This window comes from Cetorhinus maximus, chromosome 12, assembly GCF_964194155.1.
Source record: "Cetorhinus maximus chromosome 12, sCetMax3.hap1.1, whole genome shotgun sequence".
In the NCBI taxonomy this organism is placed as follows: Eukaryota; Metazoa; Chordata; class Chondrichthyes; order Lamniformes; family Cetorhinidae; genus Cetorhinus; species Cetorhinus maximus.
In genome coordinates, this window is record NC_135890.1 from 104,784,828 (window position 1) to 104,810,702 (window position 25,875).

At 42.0% G+C, this 25,875-nt stretch overlaps 1 protein-coding gene across 3 annotated transcripts in view; it reads right to left on the bottom strand.

Annotated features, from left to right (window-relative positions):
- The window catches only part of ttc28 (tetratricopeptide repeat domain 28), a 761,973-nt gene that overhangs the window by 528,380 nt on the left and 207,718 nt on the right, over positions 1 to 25,875 (bottom strand). The window contains exon 1 of one of the 3 annotated variants that reach the window (XM_078554282.1): positions 7,510 to 7,918. The exons of the other annotated variants lie outside the window; for them this stretch is intronic. Within the exon in view, the coding sequence (XP_078410408.1) occupies positions 7,510 to 7,536 (27 nt within the window). The 5' untranslated portion in view covers positions 7,537 to 7,918. Of the gene's footprint in view, positions 1 to 7,509; positions 7,919 to 25,875 lie in introns of those variants that run through there. 3 annotated transcript variants of the gene reach the window in all.

Genomic DNA, 25,875 nt, shown 5'->3' on the forward strand with positions numbered 1-25,875 from the left:
TCCCTTTTGGAGCAAGCTCGGATGCCATGCATTCAGGCACTGAGTTGGGAATCTGATATTTCCAACAGTTTTTAAACACCAATTTTGATCACTGAACTATTTAAAAGCTTCTCAGGACTTGCTTTATCCTGGATTTTAAAGGTTTTAGCTCACCCCTGCTAGGTCTGTTTTCTGGGAATTGAAGCTGGACTTCCAAGAGATCCTATGGAGTCTTCTGCTGAAGTGAGGAATTTTACATTTCTGCCTTCAGCTTCCATGCATTTCTTCAGAGGTTTTCCCTGGTGATTTTCCTCTGTGCATCTGCTTCTCAAGATTTTCTTTAGGTCAGAATGCTTCTTCAAATTTTCCTTTAGTCTTGCAGGATTTTAGTTTTTATCTGCATTTTTTGCGAGGTTTTGGGTTTTTCCATTTACTGCTACCATGTTGTAAGGTGTTGAGCATAGTTTGGTAAAACTTATTAAAGTATTCACAGTCTCAGCTAGTAGAACAGTAAGTATTTATTAACTACTAGAAACTACATAGATAGATACAGTAAAGGTCCAAGCAAGGAGCTGTGTCCATGCTTGCTTCTACATAGGACTCTGTCCAACATTACACTGACTCCTAGGTATGGGTCATGTGTTCTGTTCATCACTGTGTGGGCGGTACTGTACTCAGACCCTTAAACCATAGCTACCACAGAAAGCTGGATTTAAGGGAGGGCTGGATAAGCATATGAAGGTGGAGGAAATAGAGTGTTATGCTGAAAAGATATAGGTGAGGAAGGTTGGAAGGAGACTTACATGGTTGCACCATGGACCAATTGGGCCACATGACCTGCTTCTGTACTGTATATTCTATCTAGTTCTAAGTAACTTATACAACAACAATTATATTTATGTAGCATCTTTAACTTAATGAAATGTCCCAAGGCACTTCACAGGAGCAATGTAAAACGAAGCACGACACCAAGCCACATAAGAAGATATTAGGCCAATGGTGAAGCAATTAAAATTGGGAATGCAAACGAGAACTGAATCAGAAGAGTACAGATATCTGAAAATAGGGCTGGAATAGATACAGAGATGGGAAGGGCTGAGCACAAGGGGAAATTTGAAAACAAGGATGAGAATTGTAAAATCAAGGTGTTGCTTTATCGGGAGCCAATGAAGGTGAGCGAGCACAGGAACTTGCTGCGAGTTAAGGCACAAGCACAGAATTTTAGATGACCTTAAGTTTATTGAGGGTAGAATGTGGGAGACCAGCCAGGAGTGCATTGGAATAGTCAAGTCTAGAGATAACAAAGGTATTAATAAGGGTTTCAGCAGCAGATGAGCTGAGACAAGGGTGGAATCAGGCAATGTAACAGAGGTGGAAATAGGTGGTCTTAGTTATGGCATGAATGAGGTCGGAAGTTCATTTCAGGATCAAATGTGATACCAAGACTGCGAACAGACTGGCATAACCTCATACTGTTGCCAAGGGGAGGGATTAAGTCATTAGCTAGAGAGCGGAGTTTGCAGCATGGGCTAAAAACAATGACTTCAGTCTTCCAAATATTTAATTGGAGGAAATTTTTGCTCATCCAGTACTGGATGTTGGATACGCAGTCTGATAATTTAACAACAGTAGAGGAATCGAGAGAGGTGGTGGTAAGGTAGAGCTGGGTGTCATCAACATACATGTGAAAATCTAATGCTCAGCCTTTGGATAATGTTGCCGAAGGACAACATGTGGATGAGAAATAGGAGGGTGTCAAGGATAGATCCTTGGGGGACACCAGAGGTAATGGTGCAGGAGCAGGAAGAGAAGCTATTGCAAGTGATTTTCCGGCTATGATTGGATAAATAAGGATCTAACTGGGTGAGAACAGTCCCAACCAGTTGGGCGACAAGGCATTGGAAGATGATGATTTGGTCAACCATGTTAAAGGTTGCAGATAGGTCAAGGAGGACAAATAGAGAAAGATAACCTTTGTCACAGTCACACGGGATGTCATTTGAGACTTTAATAAGGGCTGTTTTGGTACTGTTGCTAGGGCAGAAACCTGATTGGATGGATTCAAACATGGAGTTCTGGGGAAGATGGGAAAGCATTTGGGATACAACAAACAATAAAATCTTAGGGATGATTTATAATGCCGTCACATATTTTCTAGTACCTCAGTCAAGAGTTGCACAGTTGGAGTTCAGGACACCCCTTCCCCTTCTCATTCAGGAAATGTGGAATGACATTGAGGCACGAAGAAGATAAGAGAAGAAATCATTTATATTTACAGAGCTCCTTTCATGATGACAGGATGTTCCAAAGGACTTGAAAAATTACTTCTTAATTGTAGCCACTATTGTAGGAAACATGGTAGTCAATTTGGAGAGAAGGACCCATTAACAGCAACAAGATAAATGACCAATCTACTGTAGTGTTGTTGATTGAGGGAAAAATATAGGTCAGGGCAAGGAATCTTTTATGTAGACCAGAGAAGACAGGCAGGCCCTCCGTTTAACCCCATCTTGCACTTCCAAATACAGCTCCTCAACCCTACTTGTCTATTATAAATCCAACATCCACTCAGAAAGCACTATATTACAGAACTTCCAATCGTTTACTGGAATTGTATATTTGTGACACTTATATTTGCAAGGATTCCCCAATGGTCAAGCTCTTTTTGTACATAGATTAGTTTGAAGGTAATGCAAAATAGTAAATTGAATTTATTGCTGTTACTGATCTCCTCCAACTTCTGCCCACCTACTCACTAATCCTCATAGAAGATCGTAGACCTAAAAATTGCAATTGGGCTATAACTACCATAAGTCACAGCGCAACATCATGTCATGAAATTTAGAACCTCCGGTGGCTGAAAAAGTTTTGTGGGCTAAAAATAAGCACATATCAAACTGGGTCAATGTTTAAATTGTATTAAATGTTAAAAATCTAATCTTAATGCCAGAGAGATGCGGGCTGCACAACTTGAAACAGCCATATTATTATCATATATATCAATTAAACCAAATGTATCTCAATTTGACACACAGCAACCAATCTAAGAAAATATGGTGGATGGGTAAATCTTAAGCATTAAAATATTTACATTCATTAAATTATATAGAATCAGTTCCAGCTTTTAGCACTGATCGTTCTTAATCACTAATCCTCCAGTGCAAACATCACAAGATATGAATGACATGAACTGTACTGGTTGACAGCACAGCAATACCGTCTGTGGCCATAAGCACAAATCCAAGACTGAATGAAGAAACACATACATGCACACACAAACAGCCACAGTTAAAGGCATAGATTATTAAATCGTTGATATAATTTTGGAAGCTCAGCTTATTATAAACCATCCTAGCTTTATGCTCACAATTTATGATGTCATCCAAGTTCATCAATTACATTGCTTGCTTATAATTACTCCCAGGTATCCCCTTTTCTCCATATAAACCATCAGATTAACTTACTCTGTCACTCATTCTCAGGTATCCATTATTTAGTATTAAACAGGAACAACTGTACGGTAATAAGAAAAAAAAATTACAGATTCACTCTACAATAAAGGAGCCTGGATTACCTATATACATCCCAACACACCTCCAACATGATGCAATTAAGTGGCTGGACAACTACTACTGTAAACTCCCAACACAACATGTACATGTGTAAGATGAAGAGGTGTCAGAACTCAGGTAAACTTTTAACTGCAGGATCATAGGAACATAAAGGGGAAATCTCTCCATTTCATCCTATAGTCTAGCAATAAACAACGTTGCTGTTGGAAGCATTGGAATCAATGGTTCTTCATTTGAGCATGTATTCTAGGCTAACATTTTAATGCAGTCCAATAGGTAATATTTAAAATGAAGCCTGAATCAGTTGAACATAACATGGCACTATGCAAGGGAAAGTAGAGATATTTTGTGGCATCCTGACCAAAATTTCTGCCTCAATCAAGGCCTTCAAAAACAAATTGACTCTTACATTATGTAACAATTGATATATTGGTTTTGAAGCAATTATAGATGTGATAAGGAGTAATATCTATGCAAACTTTGTTTTCTTTTGTTAAGAGTCAACCACATGACTGCAGATCTAGAGTCAGATGAAGGCCAGACCAGTAAGGATGGCAGATTTCCCATCATAAAGGACATCGGTGAACTGGATAGGTTTTTACAACAATCAATGATAGTTTCATGGTCACCATTACTGAGACTAGCTTTCAATTCCAGGTTTCATTCATTGAATTTAAATTCCACGAGCTACCTTGGTGGGATTTGGACCCTTGTCCCCAGAGAAGTAGCCTGGGCCTCTGGAGTACTAGTCCAGCAACATTACCACTGCCCCACTATGTCCTCACAAAGTGGAATACTCTCCAGTTGCCTGGATGAGTGCAGCTCCAACGTCACTCAAGAAACTCAACAACGTCCATGACAAAGCAGCCCGTTTGACCATCCACCACCTTAAATATTCATTCCCTCCACTACTGATGCACAGTGTTAGCAGTGTGCACCATCTACAAGATTCACTGCAGCAACTCGCCAAACCTCCTTCAACAGCACCTTCCAAACCCGCGACTTCTACACCTAGAAGGACAAAGGAACGCATGGGAACACCACCACCTGCAAGTTCCCCCCCCCCCAAGCAACACACCATCCTGACTTGGAACTATATCGTCATTCCTTCACCGTCGCTGAATCAAAAGCCTGGAACTCCCTTCCAGCACTGTGGCTATACCTACATTAGATGGACTGCAGTGATTCAAGGCAATGGCTCACCAACTTCTCAAGGATAATTAGGAATGGGCAACAAATGCTGGCATCACCAGCAATGCTCTCATCCCATGAAAGAATAAAGAAAACTGCATAGAAACATTTAGTGGCTGCATGACAAAACTGCCCTTTGTTCATTTTAACTAAATTTTCAGTGTAAGGAAATATAACAAAAGGCACTGTGATAAATAGAACCCTGAATAATCGTCTTGCTGTGACAAGTTTAAACATCGGTTTAAATTATAGGTACATGCAAAAAAACTCATTCAAAACTAGTCTTGTGCCAAATCTGATTCAACCATCATCCCCATTTTGGCTCCTGAATCCTGGCCACCTTAAAGTTTGAGTGATACCTTTACTTTTCAATCTCTAATTAACCTCATCCTCTTTTATCTCACTAACCTGCAAAACCTCTGCAGGTTTTCATTTGTCTGACACTGGTCTCTTGTGCATCATCCCTTTTCACCTCAACACTGGGGGCTGTGCAATTCGCTCCCTTCCTGAACTCACCAGGCTCTCCAGCTCCCTTTCCTTTTTAAAAACTGACCTCTTTTAACCAATCTTTTGGGTCCCCATTCTTTGATTCTGCACCTGTTTCTCTCACATCTCTGTGAAGCACCTGGGACAATTTTCCACATTATCGGCAATTTATCAATGCAACTTGCTGCTTGTTGGTCCATAATGTGTTGCGCCACTGAGTTGATTGATAAACTAACCAAAGATTGTGTGTACGCTTTGAAATTTAAATGACAGCGCCTTTCCGCAGGAAGGAGGGGCAACATCAATCTTCTGTTTTGAAAGCAGAAAAGTCCATTCAAAGCTCTCCATTCTTGCCTCGCTTTTTATGTGGCATCGTAAATTTGAGCTCAGCACCTCCTCGATCCCAGGAGCCACTTTTCAATAACATGGTCTGAACCTGAATTCTTAAGCATCCAGCCATTTCCCGCTGAACAATTCCCCCATAGTAAACATGCCAAACCTTTCTAAACAGCTGATCTCTATTAAAAACGTCACTCTTTAACCTTCTGATCTTAACTCTTTGGGGCACCTTTCCTTTTTAAAAAAAAAACACAATACTACAGCATCAACAGTGGGCAATGTGCCATAGTTGTGATGCTTGAAAGCTGCAAATCCTGCCAAGAATTTATAAAACCCTTACTACCAAGATCTTTTAATGTTGGGATAAGGGGAACAGAAAGAAAGAGGCCAGCAAATCATTATTAATCGACTGAATGCTTAGGATATTGAGTGAAGGACATGTCCACCCTCTGGCCACTTCTCACTATGTCTTCTACTCACTTCCCTTAATTAGCAAGTTCAAATCTTACTCATATCCTCTACAATTACAGAGAGAAACCTACGGTACTTAGTGTGCCATTTGTTGAAGGCACAATCTGCTAAACCGATGGTATAATGAACAAACACACACACACAAAAAAAAACCCGAATTGGGTAAGGAAATAACTTTGTTTTCTGGTACCATTTACTCCTTTTGTGGATATACAGAATTAGTCATAATGTCTTTTGCGCAATTAACCCCCCACCAACCACCACAACTAATACAAACACAAACTGTGCCCAAAATCAAACAAACACTGCGGATTATCTAACATCTGTTTTAACAATGGTTGCCAAATTTTGTTAGATTTCTATCCCAGAGCATGAACATCCAGAACAAATTACTGCTAAACTGTAATCACGTAAAATGTAATGTGGGCCCATCTGACACTGCGTTCCCCCCCCCCCCCCTTTAAATATCTTTCAATGATCAACATCTAATTAATCCTTTTAAGTAATAATGTATCTATATATAATTTATTAAAAAATAGAATTGTACTTTTGCCGACCCTGGTTTAAAAACTTCATCACGCCCCCCAGTGGGACTCACACATAACTCGCAATATATCCATTTTTTTTGGAAAACGCAAGCGCCAAGCTCGCTGGACCGATGGGCAAAATGTTCACAACGTCGATGTTGTGCGTTAATCCGTGGTTAAAATAAAACATGAGATGGTACGAAATGATCGCACGGATCGCTTTTCCAATGCGCAGCCCGATTGCATCTCTCAGCCATTTACAACATTTCAATCTGAGACTGCCGGTGCGATGTGAAACGCTGAAGAATCGAGAAGCTGCACAGAAACAGAGCGCGCGACAATCCCATTCGGGAGTTTTAAGGAGACTCGGAGCAACATTTCCACACAACCCTAATGGCAACAACTCAGTACCATTAAGCATTTTTTTTTTCCCACCCACATGTGGTTCCAGTCAGTTTGGCATGTACAGTTTATACCTACTCAAACTGACATCTCGATATATATATATATCAATCACGGGCATAAGTCACATCCCACAACAATTACTAGCCCAGTACCATCAACTGGCTGTGGGTATGCAATGCGTGTAGCAGAAAGACTTACACATACTGATTATACACACATTCACTGTGGGAATGGGACAGCACAGCCAACACCTTTAAACCCAGCAATACCAAAGCTGCACACCTGAGCATTTTCACTCTGGAAATAGGGGGGGGGGGTGGACAAAAACCCCCCCAAAAAATAAAGTTTTTTTTCCCCCTTAGCCTCAGATCACAGATGTGCAAGCTATTAAGACTGACAGGTCATCATTAAATGAAAAGGCAAAGCACATTCCACTGGCATCCTTGCTTTGGGGAAAGTGACAGACACTGTTTACACGCCTTGGCAAACTGGAATTTGATATGATTATCTTTTTTTCTCTCTTAAAGTCTCTCTCTCACCTTCTTCCGGGGCTGCCATTTCATCATATTTGTAAAGCAGAAATGTAGAGAGCATCAAGAGGTTGGCTGGGAACCTGGTGTAGATTTACAACAGTGGCTGCACATACTGACAAGGCTGCCTCTCGCCTGCTTTCAGAACTGCAGCATATTTCAAGAAGGGGAAAGATCCCGAAAGCAGTAATATCCCAGGGAAAGAGAAAACAACAAGGAAAAATAAAAAAGGTGCTTCAGCAGCTCCTCGTCCTCAAACCAGTGCAGGGCCAAAGGTGACACATAATTCTGGCTGCAGCTCACAACATGGATCTCTTTTTTCTCTCCTCCAAAAAAAAATAACAAAAATAAAGCTGTTGGGAAGCTGTGGGGATGTTCTTTTCCTGCCGCTTCAGAGCTCAGCTCCGTACTGTTAGCACTGACTGAAGTCAATTGAAGGCAGGGATTTTCTCCTCCTCCTGGCATTGGAGGGCGTGCAGCGCGCGTGAACCCCCCTCCCTCCGGCGCGCCCCCGTCAGACCGCGCGCCCCGTACCAGCGCGCGCGCGCCCCCTCACACTCTCTCTCTCTCCCGGCCCGCGCAGCACGCCGGCGCTTTTGGCAGCCCCTTCACATTCCACTATAGTGACAGTGGACAGGCTTTCCCTTGGAGGCGAGGGGGGCTTTGCAGTGTAAAGGGAATTCAAGGCAAGACGCTGAGACACTGAACCACCCCTTCCCCCTCCCTCCCTCTCTCCCCCATCCCCTGCTCCCCACTTTCTTCCCCTACCCCCCAACTCTGCCAGCCCTGCCCCCACTACTCCCCCACCTCTTTCCCCCATCTTCTCCCCACCCCTTCCCCCCCTATCTGCCCCCTCCCCTGCTCCCCACTTTCTTCCCCCCCCACTCTGCCAGCCCTGCCCCCACTACTCCCCCACCTCTTTCCCCCATCTTCTCCCCACCCCTTCCCCCCCTATCTCCCCCATCCCCTGCTCCCCACTTTCTTCCCCCCCCACTCTGCCAGCCCTGCCCACACTACTCCACCACCTCTTTCCCCCATCTTCTCCCCACCCCTTCCCCCCTATCTCCCCCATCCTCTGCTCCCCACTTTCTCCCCCCCCCACTCTGCCAGCCCTGCCCCCACTACTCCCCCATCTTCTCTCCCCACCCCTTTCCCCCTACCTTCCCCCCACTACTCCATCCCCCCACCCCCACACTCTGCCACCCCTCCCCCACCACTCTGCTACCCCCTCCCCACCACCCCCCCCCCCCCCCCATTTCCCCACCCCACTTTCCCTTCTATTCCCCCCACCGCCCCATTCCCCACCTATTGGTCCACCCTCTTCCACACTACTCCCCCAGCCCTTCTTGTTCCTCACCCAATATACAAAGAATAAGTATCCATCCTGCTCCAGAATTTTAAATTTCCCTATTTTAGGCTTAGGTTGACTTTATTTGAGGCGGTAATTTATTTTAATCAAGTAACCAATTTATCTTTAGGCTTATCTCCAACACTTGGCTGGAGTTGCAGAAAGGCTAATCCTTTGGGAAAGGCAGACCTATCATAAAATGGACCTGATTGCTCTAGCTGAGACTCACTACAAATGCAACGGGCTGTATGGCCTCCTTCTGTGCTTTACATCTTTACATACATTTACATAGAATCTACAGTACAGAAATAAGCCATTTGGTCCAACTGTTCTATGCTAACATTGTTCCACACTAGCATTCTCTTCTAATCCTATAAGCATTTCCTTCTGTTTCTTTCTCCCTAGTGTACTTTTCAAGTTTTCCCTTAAATGCATCTATGATCTTCACGTCAACTACTCCTAGTATAAGTGAACATACAAATTAGCAGCAGGAATAGGCCATTCGGCCCCTCGAGGCTGCTCTGCCATTTAATAAGATCATAGCTGATCTGATTGTGGCCTCAAGTCTACTTTCCTGTAAATACCCTATATCCTTTGACTCCCTTGTCAATTAAGAATCTATCCAAGTCAGTCTTAAAAATATTCAATGATCCTGGCTCCACTGCTCTTGAGGAACAGAATTCCACAGACCAATGACCCTTTGAGAGAAATAATTTCTCCTCATCTCTGTTTTAAACGAGAGACCTCTAATTTTTAAACTGCGTCCCATAGGCCTATTCACTCCCACATGGGGAAACACACTCTCAGCATCCACCATGTCAATTCTCCTCAGGATCTTAAATATTTCAATAAGATCACCTCTGATTCTTTCTAACTCCAGTAGATACAGGCCCAACCTGTCAAACTGTTCCTCATAAATTAATCCCCTCATCCCAGGAATCAGTCAAGCGAACCTTCTCTGAACTGCTTCTAATACTATTATATCCTTTCTCAAATAAGGAGACCAAAACTGTACACAGTACTCCAGATGTGGTCTCACCAATGACCTAACAGTTGTAGCAAAACTTCCCTATCATTTTTTTATTCATTCATGGGATGTGGGCATCGCTGGCTAGGCCAGCATTTATTTCCAATCCCCAATTGCCCTTGACAAGGTGGTGGTGAGTTGCCTTCTTGAACCACTGCAGTCCATGTGGTGTAGATACACCCCCAGTGCTGTTAGGGAGGGAGTTCCAGGATTTTGACCCAGCAACAGTGAAGGAACAGCAATATATTTCCAAGTCAGGATGGAGAGTGGCTTGGACGGGCTCTTCCAGGTGATGGTGGTCCCATGTGTCTGCTTGTCCTTGTCCTGCTAGACAGTAGTGGTTGTGGGTTTGGAAGGTGCTATCAAAGGAGGCTTGGTGAATTCCTGCAGTGCATCTTGTAGATGGTACACACTGCTGCCACTGTGTGTCAGTGATGGAGAAAATGAATGTGGATGGGGTGCCAATCAAGCGAGCTGCTTTGTCCTGGATGGTGTCAAGCATCTTAACTGTTGTTGGAGCTACACTCATCCAGGCAAGTGGAGAGAATTCCATCACACTACTGACTTGTGCCTTGTAGATGGTGGACAGGTTTTGGGGAGTCAGGAGGTGAATTGCTCACGCAGAATTCCTAGCCTCTGACCTGCTCTTGTAGCCACAGTATCTATATGGCTAGTCCAGTTCAGTTTTTGGTCAATGGTAACCCTTGGGTGTTGATAGTGGGGGATTCAGCGATAGTAATACCACTGAATGTCAGAGGGGCGATGGTTAGATTCATTCTTGTTGGAGTTGGTCATTGCCTAGCAATTTTGTGGTGCAAATGTTACTTTCCACTTGTCAGTCCAAGCCTGGATATTCTCCAGGTCTTGCTGCATTTGGTCGTGGACTGCTTCAGTATCTGAGGAATCACGAATGGTGTTGAACATTCTGCAATCAACAGGGAACATCCCCACTTCTGACCTTATGATGGAAGAAAGGTCAGTGATGAAGCAGCTGAAGATGTTTGGGCCTAGGACACTACCCTGAGAAACTCCTGCAGTTTCCTGATGTCCTGGAACTGAAATAATTGATCTCCAACAACCACAACCATCTTCCTTTGTGCTTGGTATGACTGCAACCAGCGGAATGTTTTCTCCCTGATTCCCATTAACTTCAGTTTTGCTAGGGTTCCCTGAGGACACACTCGGTCAAATGCTGCGTTGATGTCAAGGCCAGTCACTCTCACCTCACCTCTGGAGTTCGGATCTTTTGTCCATGTTTGAACCAAGGCTATAATGAGGTCAGGAGTGACCACGCTGGAACCCAAACTGAGTGTCAGTGAGCTGGTTATGGCTAAGCAAGTGCCATTTGATAGCACTGTTGATCATCCTTCCATCACTTTGCTGATGATCGAGAGTAGACTGATGGTGATTTGCTGGTGATGGGGCGGTGATTGGCCAGGTTAGGTTTGTCCTGCTTTTTGTGTACACGACGTACCTGGGCAATTTTCCACATTGCCTGGAAGATGCCAGTGTTGTAGCTGTACTGGAACAGCTTGGCTAGAGGCACGGCATGTTCTAGAGCAGAAGCCTTCAGTACTATTGCCGGAATATTGTCAGGGCTCATAGCCTTTGCAATATCCAGTGCCTTCAGGTGTTGCTCAATATCACGTGGAGTGAATAGAATTGGGTGAAGACTAGCATCTGTGATGCTGGGAACCTCCGGAGGAGGCTGAGATGGATCATCCACTCGGCAGTTTAGGCTGAAGATTGTTGCAAATACTTCAGCCTTATCTTTTGCACTGATGTAGTGGGCTCCCCCATCATTGACGATGGGGATATTTGTGGAGCCTCCTCCTCCAGTGAGTTGTTTAATTGTCCATAACCATTCACGACTGGATAGGGCATGAATACAGAGCTAAGATCTGATCCGTTGGTTGTGGAATTACTTAGCACTGTCTATCGCTTGTTGTTTATGCTGTTTGGCACGCAAGTAGTCCTGTGTTGTAGTTTCACCAGGTTGACACCTCATTTTTAGGTATGCCTGGTGCTGCTCCTGGCATGCCCTCCTGCACTCTTCATTTACATTCCATTCCCCTTACAATAAATGACAACATCCCTTTGCCTTCCTAATCACTTGCTATACCTGCCTACTAACCTTATGTGATTCATGTACCAGGACAGCCAGATCTGTCTGTACATCCAGATCCAGCATTTTCTGCTTTTATTTCAGAATTTCAGCATCTGAAGTATTTTGCTTTTGTATTAATGTTTTGATCTCAGTGGCAGCTGAAGCACTGATTTGATTACTGTTGTAAACCCAAAATTGGGGTTGTCAGAATGTTATTTGAAATATGGCTGTCGAACCAGCTGTTTTTTAAAAATACTTTTCTTCATTTCTGCCACCGCTACAAAGCATTCTAGAATGTCCACCTCTATCATTTGTATATGTTTTGTAGTCTTATAATAAAACTCAGACTGCTATCATAAGATCCTCAGAGAATAGCACCCTGAGAATATTGCTCCTTCAAGCATTGAGGTTGTAACTGACTGATAATCCACCATCACTTATGCCTGTAACTCTGACGAATTCAACAGCAAATATTCAATATCCCCAAAGGACACATTTAGACCCATCAGCTTACCACTGCTCTATGAGAGCTTATTGCACACTCAAAGCTTACTGAACAACCCAAATAGCAAATTTTAGTGTGTATGCACCCAGATAAGTGGGCTACTTTTACACCTTTACCATTCCGTTTATAAGCACAGAACGGAATATCACTTTCATGATGAAAATTCATAATGTCATAAAATTTGGCACAATAGCAAAATTGGCATTTGGTTTAATAGATTTTTGATTCCCAGAATGTCAAACATCTTTTAATTTGGAAGGCAAATGTCAAAAAAGGAGAAGTTTTGGTATTTGTGCTTAAAGTAAACCTTCAGCATTGCCCAATAGCAGCTAGTAAGCATAAGGAAGACCTTTGATGCCAACTCACATCAGGAACTGATATCCTGTCAAGAGGACAAATGAGAAAGCATTATTCAAGCCATTCCTCTTCTGCTGCTAGACTATTCCTATAGGACACATGTTGTTCCCAAACTGCTGCCCAGAACTCCCAAGGTGCTGGTGAGATGATCCTCTGTGCCATCATAAAGCTATGAGATTTCTGTCCCTCTCCATTCGGTGATTAGTTCACTGCCTCTACAACTGTATATTTTGACTGTATTTCTTGATTCACTACAATGGGTCAATGGGTTTTGCTGTACATTAACAAAATGCTGTCTGCAATGATGGCATTGTTTTCCCTGGAAGCTCTCTATTGGAAGTTAGGATAGAACATCCCCAAGGTCATCAGAGTCCTAGAAATTTTGATTATTTATATTTATATAATAGCACATTACTTGTATTTATGAATAGTATTAAAAATTGTTACAAATATAGTATGCTTTCTGTTGTACTGTTGGCACAGTCTTTCAGAGATTATGACAAGACGCCCTTGAAAATGTGTCACTATTTTCTGGCTATGAGGATCCCCAATCAAAGCTTGAAAACTACAACTGTTGGAGATTACAGCCATGTGCCACAACTGGTGCATAGGCCATGCATGTTTTTGAGTCAGGCAGAATCAGGATTAAACACCACTTCCAATGCGGCCACGCTCATTTCAAATAAAACAGTTCCACATTTACTGGAGTGTGATTCATAAACATGTAAACAAAACTCAGGACTTGATTTAGCAATGCCATGTGTACTACTTTCCATTGACATTCAAAGAAAACATCTATATGCAAAAAAAACAAACAAGCATGTGTGACAAAATTTAAACTCTAATTCACATAACTTCAACTCACAAAAATTAAAACTCCCGTACAAAACTAGGCTGGGTACCAACTTCTTGCTCATCTTTTTTTGCTATTTGATGTTCTCTACTTTCTATTCCTCAGCTTTAGATCGTGCTTTCCACTTGGCATGGTCTTGTCTTCTCCTCCACTGTTGTCCAGTCTGATCTGCTCCCCGACCATCTGCCATCCCCCATCATTTGGTCCAGCGTGCTCCACTACTATCCATTCCACTTGCGGCCAAATACCCGCTGAGACCTCTGTGGCCACTTTGATCACACATTGTGATCGGCAGCACGTTTACATTTGCTTCCTCATTTTTATGCATGGATGTCTGCCTGTCAAAGTTTCCAAGGGGTGAAGAAACTTTTCAATTCTTTAAGACCTGGTGGATTTGTAAATGCTATTCTTAATATGTGGGAAAAGGTTCCTTCCTTAATGGTGTATATATACCAATGCAAGAGCAGTCTTTTCCATTCCTCCAGGCCAAGGAAGGTGACAAAAACTAAAGCAAACAGTACAAGAAACTTACACACTTAAGCATGCAAAGACAACATATTAGTACCAGAGCTTCAAGGATCAGATAAATAGGAACTTATATGCCATGTCTTAGGCACTCCTAATGTAAGGAACCAGATGGCCAAAGTGACAATTAAGGCTTACAAGTTTAGTTTAGACATCACTTCTCAAAATTATGAGTCCATTCAAGTCCGGAAAGCACAGAGGCACAATAATAAAATGCATCAATGTTATCTGGACCGAAAGGCACCCAAAACATTAGAAGCATTTTTTTTTAAAACAACCCAACCACTTAATAAACCTTTTTAGATTTTGTTCTCATATTTTCCTTCAATTTGAATATGGTATTGCAACCTACCTGCAAAGTCACAATTACTCCAACTCAAATCGAATCAAGTGAGCAAAGTTCTAATCATTCCTCTCTCAAAGCTCTTGGTCCAACCTAACTCAGTCTTGCTCCCTGAAATACCGTAAAGCTATAGATTATCAGCAACAACAACTTGCATTTAGGGAGCACCTTTATCATAATAAAACATCCCAACTTACTGCACAGAGGTTTTATCAAACAAAATTTAACACTAAACCACATAAGGAGATTTAGGGCAGATGACCAAAATCCTGGGCAAAGACATATATTTTAAGATGTGTCTTAAAGGAGGAGAAAAATAGATAGAATGACAAAGAGGTTTAGGAAGGAAATTCCAGAACTTAGGGCCTCAGTAGCTGAGGGCACAGCCATCAATGGTACAGCGATTAAAAGTGGGGATGTGCAAGAGGCCAGAATTGAAGGAGAGCAGAGATTTCAAGGGATGTTAGGGCTAGAAAAGGTTATAGAGGCAGGGAGGGGCAAGGCCTGGAGGGATTTGAAGAGAAAAACTTTACAACCGAGACATGGTTAGACTGAGAGCCAATGTAGTTTAATGAACACAAGACTCACGATGAAAAGGACTTGGTGTGAGTTAGGAAACAGGTAACAGAGTTTTGGGTGAGTTCAAGTTTAGGCAGGGTGAAAGATGGGAGGCCAGCAAGGAGAGCATTGGAATAGCCAAGTTTAGAGGTAACAAAGGTATGGATGAGGGTTTCGGCAGTAAATGAGTGGAGGCAGAGGGCAGAGTGGGGCAATATTACATTGTTGCAAATAGGCATTCTAATGATAGGGCAAACGTGTGGTCAGAAGATCATTTTGGGGTTAAGTTCAACAGTAAGCGATTGCGAACGGCCTAGATCAGCAGAAGACAGTTGCCAGAGAGTGGAATGGAGTTGTTAGCTAGGGAGCAAAGTTTGTGTCAAGAAATCAAGACGACAGTCTTCACAATATTTAACTGGAGGACACTGCTGCTCATCCAGTACTGCATGTTGGACAACCAACGTAAAAAATCAGAGATGACGGAGGAGCCGAATAAATTCATCACGTACACTGGAGGCTGTTCACTTCTTTCAGCATCAATCAAGTGGTTGGGCGCAACCCATCTGTTGCCACTCTAATGTCACCAGGTACATCTGGCTTCCTAGAATTTGAAACAAAATCCTTTTGATTGTAAATCTGCAAATGCGTGAAGGCAAAGTAATTACAAAAATAATTTTATGGCAATGGACTGCAGTGGCTCAAGGCGGGGGCTTACCACCACCTTCTGACGGGTAATTTGAGATGGGCAATAAATATTGGCCTTGCCAATGACGCCCATATCCCATGAGGGAATAAAAAAATGGTTTGCAAATATTATTGCGCCTAAAACTTAAACTCTTGAGCTTACAATGGAAACAACAGGAATCTACACCTGATTACTACCTCATTCTGACAACCTACGCGCCCAGCAGGTCTGGAAGAAATTATTGGATAAAATTCCTTTCTGGGTTCTAACAAATAGCCTGGAAATTGCACAAATGTTTATTATATTTGTATGCTTTTTTGTAACTTTATCGGACATTAAAAACACATCAGTATCCCAGTTAAAATACTGGAATGAGATACAAATGTAGTATGTTCATGCAATATAAGGGTCAACAAGGATTAATTGTAGAAACCTTAAAAGACAAAAGGAGTGTCAGCCACAGCTCAGTTGGTAGCACTCTTGTTTCTGAGTTAGAAGGTTGTGGGTTCAAATTCCACTCCAGGGCTTGAACACAAAATCAAGGATGACACTCCTGTGCAGGACTGAGAAAATACTCCACTGTAAGAAGTGCCCTGAGGTGGACATAAAAGACGTCATGGCATTATTTTGAAGAAGAGCAGGGCAATTATTCCCAAAATCCTGTTAATTTCTATCCCTCAATCAACACCACAAAAACAGATTATCTGGTCATTGCTACAGTTTTGTTTGTGGGAGCTTTGTGTGTGTACGTTAGCTGTCGCGTTTCCTACATCACAACTGACTTGTGTTTCAAACCACTTCACTGGCTGTAAAGCGCTTTGAGATGTCCTTTGGTCATGAGAGGCACCATATAAATGGAAGTCTTTTTTATTTATATTGCTAGAAAACCATGAAAACTTGACTGCAAAAAACAAAAAAAAATACAATTACGCATTCTAAGCCACGCTGGTTTTAATCTCCGTGAGTGATGCATTAATGTGTCAGCCTGAATTTGTGATTAATTTACAAACTTATGACTCAGAGACTAGAAAACTACTGATACCAAGCCAAAAAAATCAGCTAGTGGCTCACTTGGTGAATTCAGTAGGTATCATCTCCCTTTCTAAAATTTCATCTAAAATGTATATTATCAAGCATATTCCCGACTGTCCAAAGAGCTTTTAATTGATGTTTTCTGGTGGTTGCAAAATACAATTATGTCAAAGGGATGGCTGTAACAAACTCCACAGATCTGACTGTTTCTGGACAGGATGTCACACACCATTAGGTCTGCAAGGTTGTATAAGCCTTAAGAAAATAGAGCCAAACAGTATTACTGGCTGGATGCAAAACTGCTTGTTGGTTGAATAGTTTAGACCTGGCAGTTACTTAGCTCTAGTCTTGGGACTATGTGCAGGAAAGAAAACAGCATATTCGACAGCCAGATGATTTGTTTTTCAACTAATTTCCACTTAACAGGTATTTTGCAAATAAAAATGGGGCAAAATATGAAATTACTGTTGTTTCAGTACAATCATATGAAGGTTTATTTCCTCCCTCACTACACCCAACCCTTGCAGGAGTAAGATTACTGGGTTGAATCCTAGTTAAAAGTATTCAAATGATTAAAACTGTTCCTAGACAAACCAGCTGACCATCATCAGGATTCTAATAAAACAAATCCTGTGCCCCATCTAAAGAGGCTTTACACTGGTGGGTCAATCTGGGTCACCCAGAATCAAAATATAAGGTACCTGACATGTGAGGAATTCCCCAGAACTAGCATACTTCACTTTGATGAGTATCCACAAAAAACAATTGTGGGGGAGGGGGGGCAGAGATTTCAAGCTGTCACAAGGAAATAAGTCCTGCATAGTTGGTGTTCACATGTTTAGAACATGCAAATTATTTTAGTGTTAGCTGGGTTTATTTTTTTACAAAAAGTACAATGAAATTATCAATTTGTTCATTAGATAACATGGCAGCATTTTGGCTTTGGGCACAATCAGCAATCCAGGAGTAAATTTAATCCAAAATGACATTATCTTCGAGACTGTTTTCCACCCCCCTCGGGTTTCCACTCAAACTCATTTGCATGATCACCAAACTATCACATTTGGACAGCACTAAGAATGCATTGGCCCGAATTTTGCAATCAACAGTGAAGGGACAAAGTTTGCTGCTGACCTCGAAGAAAGCTGCCCATAAATATTTAACAGGCTCGAGACCCATTGACTTCCCCTATTCCAATGTGATAGTCAATCTGGCGCCACCTATAGGTGATCGGTGGCATCCAGGAACAGTGAAGTCAGCAAGTGGGCTGAAGAGCCAATCAGAATGAAAACTTCTCACAGGCAGCAAACCAAAAAGTTAAAAATACAGATTATGGACAAGATTTTGCCCTTGGCTGGGGCGGTCGGGAAGCCAACTGCCACCCGCGATTAGCTCCGCACAGCGATTTCACACTGACGGGCCAATTAAGGCCCGCCCAACGTGGAACGCAAGCAGCACGCTGAGTGCTGCCTATCCAGGCAGGGGGAAGAGGGCGAGCAGGCCTAGCTCGATCTTCTCACCTGCACACGAAAGAGCGCTTCAATCGCTGTGGCATGGAGCTGCCTCAGGGAGATGAAGCGCTGTTTAAAAAAAAAGGAAATAAAATTGTCATAAAACATGTCCCCTGGTTTGACTTTGTCACATAAGCTGGGACATGTTTTTTTTTCTCAAAAGTAAAATTTTTATTTGACGTTTATTTGCTTTAGGAAACCTCATCCCGCCCGTGGATGTGGTTTCCGAAAAAATGTAAAGGCCGCTTGGCCTTTTCGCCTGCCCGCCAACCGATAGGCTGGACGGGCAGCGTAAATTTGAATTTAATTAACTTCTTAATGGCCTTAATAGGCCTTTTAATTGTCAACGGGCGCACAGCCGACTTCAGCGTGCGCCCGAATGAAATATCACGAGACTGCGTGATGACGTCGGGACGCTCGCACGACATCATCGCGCGTCATTTTACACCCGGGCGTGTCGGGTGTGCACCCACGCGCGGAGGGTAATATTCTCCCCTATGTTTCACTTTTTTATCATTTTACAAAAAGCAAAATAAAGGTTCAAACATACATGTGGGAGAAAATGAAAATAAAATAAGAATTATTTTTCATTATTTTAAAGTGTTATTCTAAAGGAACGACTTGACTCCAGACCTCATTACATCCTTGTCTAAACATGGCCAAAAGAGGTAAATTCCAGAAGAAGTGAAGTGAGAGAGACTGCCCTTGTCACCAAGTGTGGCATCAAGGAACCCTCGTAAAACCGGTCAATGGGAATCGGGGGAAAACTCTCCACTGTTTTTATGGTGAGTTTCACTGAAAACAGTGCAAGCCATTGATCTTCATTTTTGTTTTATTTTTCTCCTCTTCCCTCAGAAACTACACCATGTTCCATATCAAAGCAATGAAGTGGATCTTGAAGCTGCTGCTATCTCTGTGCTCGTACTTGGACATCTCCCTGATCAGCCACTCACTATGATGGCATGATCTGGAGCAAAATGCTCAATTTTCACCTCAATTCTGCAGTTCCAAGCCCCACTGAAGAAATAAATCAACAACGATCGGTAATGTTTATTAATCTAATTTTGATCAAAATGGTCAGAGCACCACAAAGCATTAACAAATAGCCTGTTATGTCAGCCCCAATCACTTCAAAATAGCTGCAGTGACAGGCAATCCAGCGGGTCTGTCCCAAGACCATTTATTTGGCTTGAAGCAAGGAGTTCCACCATATGTGCTGCTGATGAGCCTCAAAAGCACCTAAGCCATATAGCATCTTCTACATGTAGTCCACCAAATTTCACTCAAGAGATATTTATTGCTAAAATTAAAATTTTGTCTAAAAGATTTTATTCCCCCATTATTAGGTGGAAGAAATTATTACTGACCGCAGGCAAAGCTCATTGCGCCCATGACTGCTATTTTCAGGTAATAATAAAGCAAATATTTCATCGGTACGCACTCGCTAAGATTATGATGCCTATATTTTTTAAAGCCTATTTTTTTGGAGGACGGGGAGTTAACTACTGCTGTCAGACATTTTTACAAATCTTCCTTCAGCTGGGAAGGAGGGTCTGGCTCAGAGTCTTCTCCACAGCTACCATCAATGCCACTCAGTGATCACTTCAAAGTAGGTGTGCTCCTGTTGGATCAAACTGATGCATCTATCAGCATCACTGTTGACAGAGACACTCTCTTCCAAGCAGTTACAGGAAGTGACAGACAGGCCTGGGCTTCAGTCCTGAGACCATCTGTTTGGTTGGAAGGAAAGCAATCCACCATCTGTGCCACCACAGAACTTGAGTACATTAGCTTTGGTTTTGGAGTTTTTAACACTCTTCTCAATCTAAATCTAAAAAACGCTGTTGCTAAGTCACAAAGAAAAGCTTGAAAACTATTGTATAGCAGAAGTCTTTTCCATACAAAGTTTAATTGAGGTTAAAAAAGATGATCTCCAAATAAAATTTTGATTCATCCATTATTCTTTGTGTTAACCTGTCATGGTAAGCTTCTCAGTTAAATAGAAACTAGGAGCAGGAGTAGGCCATTTGGCCCTTCGAGCCTGCTCCGCCATTCATTATGATCATGGCTGATCATCCAACTCAATAGCCTGCTCCCGCTTTCTCCCCATACCTTTTGATCCCTTTCGCCCCAAGAGCTATATCTAACTCCTTCTTGAAAATATACAATGTTTTGGTCTCAGCTACTTTTTGTGGTAATGAATTCCACAGGCTCACCACTCTCTGGGTGAAGAAATTTCTCCTCATCTCAGTCCTAAATGGTCTACCCCATATCCTCAGATAATAATCTGCCTTCCTGTTTTTGCTACCAAAATGGATAACCTAACATCATTGAGTTTGAGCCACACAACACACTGAAAAGTCCCAGGTTTGATTCTTAGTTTGTACTGAGTTGGCTTATTTCACCCCAAGCTGGGATAGAGGCAGTAGAAGTGACTTGAATGATATTTGTCCAGGGGAGCGAGGAGTGAACTAGCGCATCAAGCGCGAGCTTGGGTGTGATCCCTGCAGCTGACTAACACTCAACAGTGGGTCTCATGCAAAAAATAATAAGCACGTTGCTGGGGTACAGGAGGAGTAATTGCCCTTTGGAACTGTATTCTAGCAAGAATCCATACATTCAGAAGAGAAGAAGACAGGGAAAAGATTTTAAAAGCTTAGTCTGCCAATAGTAAATATGTTATGGTACTAACCATAAGAAGAATAAATGAGACAACTGTTGTCTCTCAAGTGATCCAATGAAAATAAGATATGCAACCTCAGTGCTACCATACTTATAAATAATTGAATGCTGAAAAAAATGAAATACCTTTTCTAAGCAATACTGTTTTTATCAGGCATCATATACTTGATACTTTTATTGATTCAATACTTCTGTGAATTTTGTAGGCAAATACAGCTCTTGGAAAATTACCAAAATTATCCGTGGCAAAATTCCTCTGCACTGACCAATTAAAGTGGAACTTTATACTTATTCCTTTTTTTTTAAATTTCTATATTCATTCTTAATAAATTCATGACTGCAAGACATTGCAAGGGTAGCAATTTTTTCATTTTCCCCACTCAGTGCTTTGCTATGTTGTATGTGGATGCCAATAGTTATGAATAATAACATTTGTTATAAAATATTTGACAACAGGATATTGTTAAACAAATGAATATATTGGTACAAAAAGGCAAAACAATAAAGATATTTCACTGACATTGAAATAATATTGGATAGATTTTACTGGACAATGTCCATACAACATCACTTCCTTATAGGAGAATAGATTTCTGGGAGTGATTACAATACAATAATTTAATAAAGGTGTTTGGATGACATCAACCACCATAAAAACTAAGCTCATGTTACTTAAATCTGTCAACTGAACTCTAGGATTAGATAATTGCTTTGAAGTCGCTCCAAGGCAGATTTTTCCGTCATTTTTTTAAAGCCCATTTTATGTGCTCATCACAATGGACACCAACAGCTGGTGTATTTTTTGATATTGATATGCAATGTATTATGAAACTATTTTTTCCTTATTCTTTCATGGGATGTGGACGTCTCTGGCAAAGTCAGCATTTGTTGCCCATCACCTAATTGCCCTTAAACTGAACATTTCAGAGGGCAGTTCAGAGTCAACCACATTGCTGTGGGTCCAGAGTCACATGTAGGCCAGACCGGGTAAGGATGGCAGATTTCCTTCCCCAAAGGACATCAGTGAACCAGATGGGTCTTTACGACAATCGATGATAGTTTCATGGTCACCATTACTGAGACTATCTTTATCTTCCAGATTTATTAATTGAATTTAAATTCCACCAACTGCCATGGTGGGATTTGAACCGACGTATCCAGAACTTAAGTCTGTGCCTCTGGATTACTAGTTCAGTGACATTACTACTATGCCACCATCTCCCCCCGTTACAGGAACATTGTTAATTTTATTTTTAAAATAATACTGGTGGGGATTTTTGGTGTACTGGTGTGCAATAAAATGAAGTAGTCCAATACTGATATGCACTCACAATCCTTCATATACCTTAAACATTCATTCCCTCCACCACCGACACACAGTGGCAACACTGTGCACCATCTACAAGATGCACTGCAGCAACTCACCATGGCTCCTTTGACAGCACCTTCCAAACCCGTGACCTCTACCACCTAAAAGCACAAGTGCAGCAGATGTGTGGCAACGTCACCACTTGAAAGTTCCCTTCCAAGCAACACACCATCCTGATTTGGAACTATATTTTCCAAGTCAAAATCCTGGAACTCCTTCCTAACTGCACCGTGGGTGTTCCTACAACAGATGGACTGCAGCAGTTTAAGAAAGCAGCTCACCACCACCTCAAGGGCAATTAGGGATGGGCAATAGATGCTGGTCTAGCCAGCGATGCCCAAACCCATTGAAAGGATAAAAAAAACTAATTTCCCAGTCTCATCCACATCACCCTGTTGAAGCAATGGGTGGTTGACAGTTTCTTCCTCAGAAAGAGAGAAGGGGAAAAAAATCAGGAAAAGGAGAACCATTCTCCCACAATTTGCATATCTCTCCTGGAAGCTGGCTTCAGACCAGCATTAGGAAAGGCTTCGGAACAAGGCGAAGACCTAGGAACTAATCGCCTACCCTTCACCATCATGGATGATGCACTGAAACACCGGGAAAGAGGAAAACAACTTTTTTTCTATTCAAACTTATACCTCACAAAAACAAATTCTACTCTGGCAAGCCTGGGGCGGGGGGGGGGGGGGGGCGCGCAAGAAGAAACCTAATGTTTCTGTAGCAGAACTGAGGGTCTCACATGATTGCATGTTCAGTTCTTATCTCATTTCTTAAAATAACAATAAAAAATACCCTAGTTTTTACTGAGAAAACAATCAGAACAACATTAGCGTATAACCATTTAAACAAATCACCCCAGGCCACTAACAAATGCATGCACACTGGGAGAAATCAACATTTCCTCTTGCAATGATTTGAAGGAAGCACAGTTATGGGTGGAATGCTGGCAGTAAGCAACTCGGACTTGACACAGTACAGTTAAAGCAAAGTCTAGGTATAAAACAACATTTCCCCCAAAGCTGTAACCACTCCATAAGCTTTCACAAAATGCTTATGGTATGATTAAAAAGTCACCTTTATCCTTTCCTACGTGCCTTCCATCACCCAATCTTAAGAGGGTCATTGACAGGCTTCCTAATGGAGCACGAAGAATCAAAACAGGAGGAGAATCTTTTTCTTTCAAAATGGTGATAGGGAGTACTGTAGCTCCACTTAATCCATTAAGTGAACGTAACACACTTAACTGAACACAGTTGCTTACATAACCGCTTACTAGCATAAAGCTTTGACCTTCAGATATGTTTCAAGTCCTTTATTTTAGTACTTCATCACTGTTTAGTTTTCAAATCTAACCAGCATCATTCCAATTAAAAATGAGAAAAATCGGGGAATAATATTTCTTGAAAATCAAATAATTTGTTTCAACGTGTGAACTGTTTGCTTCAAATTCTTTAGAAATAACAGTCTGAATTTTAAAAAAATGTAAAGATTTGCACTGAAAGATTGTAGCATGTATGTATTGTTTCAACGGAGATTGTATCATTAAGTGCTCAGTTCTGTTCCAACATTCGGAAACTAAGAAGTGTTGTAGGTAAAAGTAAATAAAATTAAATAAATCATAAAGTTGTACAAACATAGTGGAAGTCAAATAGAAAAATGCTAGTGATTTTCTTCATGCATCTTTGAAAAATTGCAGGTAGTCAGGTTTGACCGCAGTATTCTACTGAGCAATCTCCGATTGATCTTGGCAATTTCGGAGAGTCAATCAACCGTAAGGATGCACACAGCAGGCGCGAATGGAAGATCAGGGTGTTAGTAATTGTTTAGTGCATACATCGGTCTTCGCTGTTAAGATTTTCAAGTTATGGTACTTAATTACATGACATTTTTTCAGTAACTGAGAAACAAAGACATTGTAAATGGGGAGCTTCAAGTATGAGATGAACTGGAAAATAACTAATTCTGGTAATACTGGTACGTTGAAAAATGAAAACACGTCCGATTTTCACATTCCTTTAAAAATAATACTCAGGGAAACTTGCTGTTTGACTGTGGAGGCATTGCAGACAAGCAAATTTCAATCTAGCTCTGATATCTAGTTGTAGACGAGGTCAGGTTTGGTTGTGATGCACCTATGATAAAACAGCTCAGTCACACTCAATGACCAGTTGTGATGGGCTGACGATAATGGCACATAATTAAATAACTTGCTGACACTTGATCTATAGTACAATTCATAGTCCAACTAGGAATCATTCTGGTGAGAGTGACGGCTCTTGACATCATGGCAGCATTTGACCGTGTGTGGCATCAAGGAGCCCTCGCAAAACTGCAGTCAATGGGAATCAGGGGGAAAACTCTCCATTGGTCGGTGTCATGCCTAGCACAAAGGAAGATGATTGTGGTGCCAGGACATCACTGCAGGAGTTCCTCAGGGTAGCGTCCTCAGCCCAACCATCTTCAGTTGCTTCATCTATGACCTTCCTTCCATCATAAGGTCAGAAGTGGGGATGTTCGTTGATGATTGCACAGTGTTCAGTACCATTCGCAACTCCTCAAATAGTGAAGCAGTCCATGTCCAAAGGCAGCTTGACCTGGTCAATATCTAGGCTTGGGCTGACAAATGGCAAGTAACATTTGCACCACACAAGTGCCAGGCAATGGCCATCTCTAACAAGAGAGAAAGTAACCATCGCCCCATGACATTCAACGGCACTACTATCACTGAATTCCCCACTATCAACATCCTGGGGGTTAACATTGACCAGAAACTGAACTGGACCAGCCATATAAATACTGTGGCTACAAGAGCAGGTCAGAGGCTAGGAATCCTGTGGCAAATAACTCACCTCCTCAATCCCCTAAGCCTGTCCACCATCTAAAAGACACAGGTCAAGAGTGTGGTGGAATACTCTCTACTTGCCTGGATGAGTGCAGCTCCAATAACACCCAAGAAGCCTGACACCATCCAGGACAAAGCAGCCCGCTTGATTGGCACCCCATCCACAAACAGTCCCTCCCTCCGCCACTGATGGACAGTGGCAGCAGCAGTGTGTACCATCTACAAGATGCACTGCAGGAACTCACTAAGCCTCCTTTGATAGCACCTTCCAAACCCACAATCACTACCATCTAGAAGAACAAGGGCAGCAGACACATCGGAACACCAAGCCACTCACCATCCTGACTTGGGAATATATCGCCATTCCTTCGCTGTCGCTGAGTCAAAATCCTGGAACTCTATCCCTAACAGCACTGTGGGTGCACCGATACCACATGGACTTTAGCGGTTCAAGAAGGCAGCTCACCTTTTCAAGGGCAATTAGTGATGGGCAATAAATGCTGGCCTAGCTAGCAACGCCACATCCCATGAATGAATAAAAAAAATCTACAAATTTAGCAGGCTCATAACAGTTACAGAAATTATAAAATCTGTTCCCATAATGCTTCAGCTAGTAAGTGCACAATGT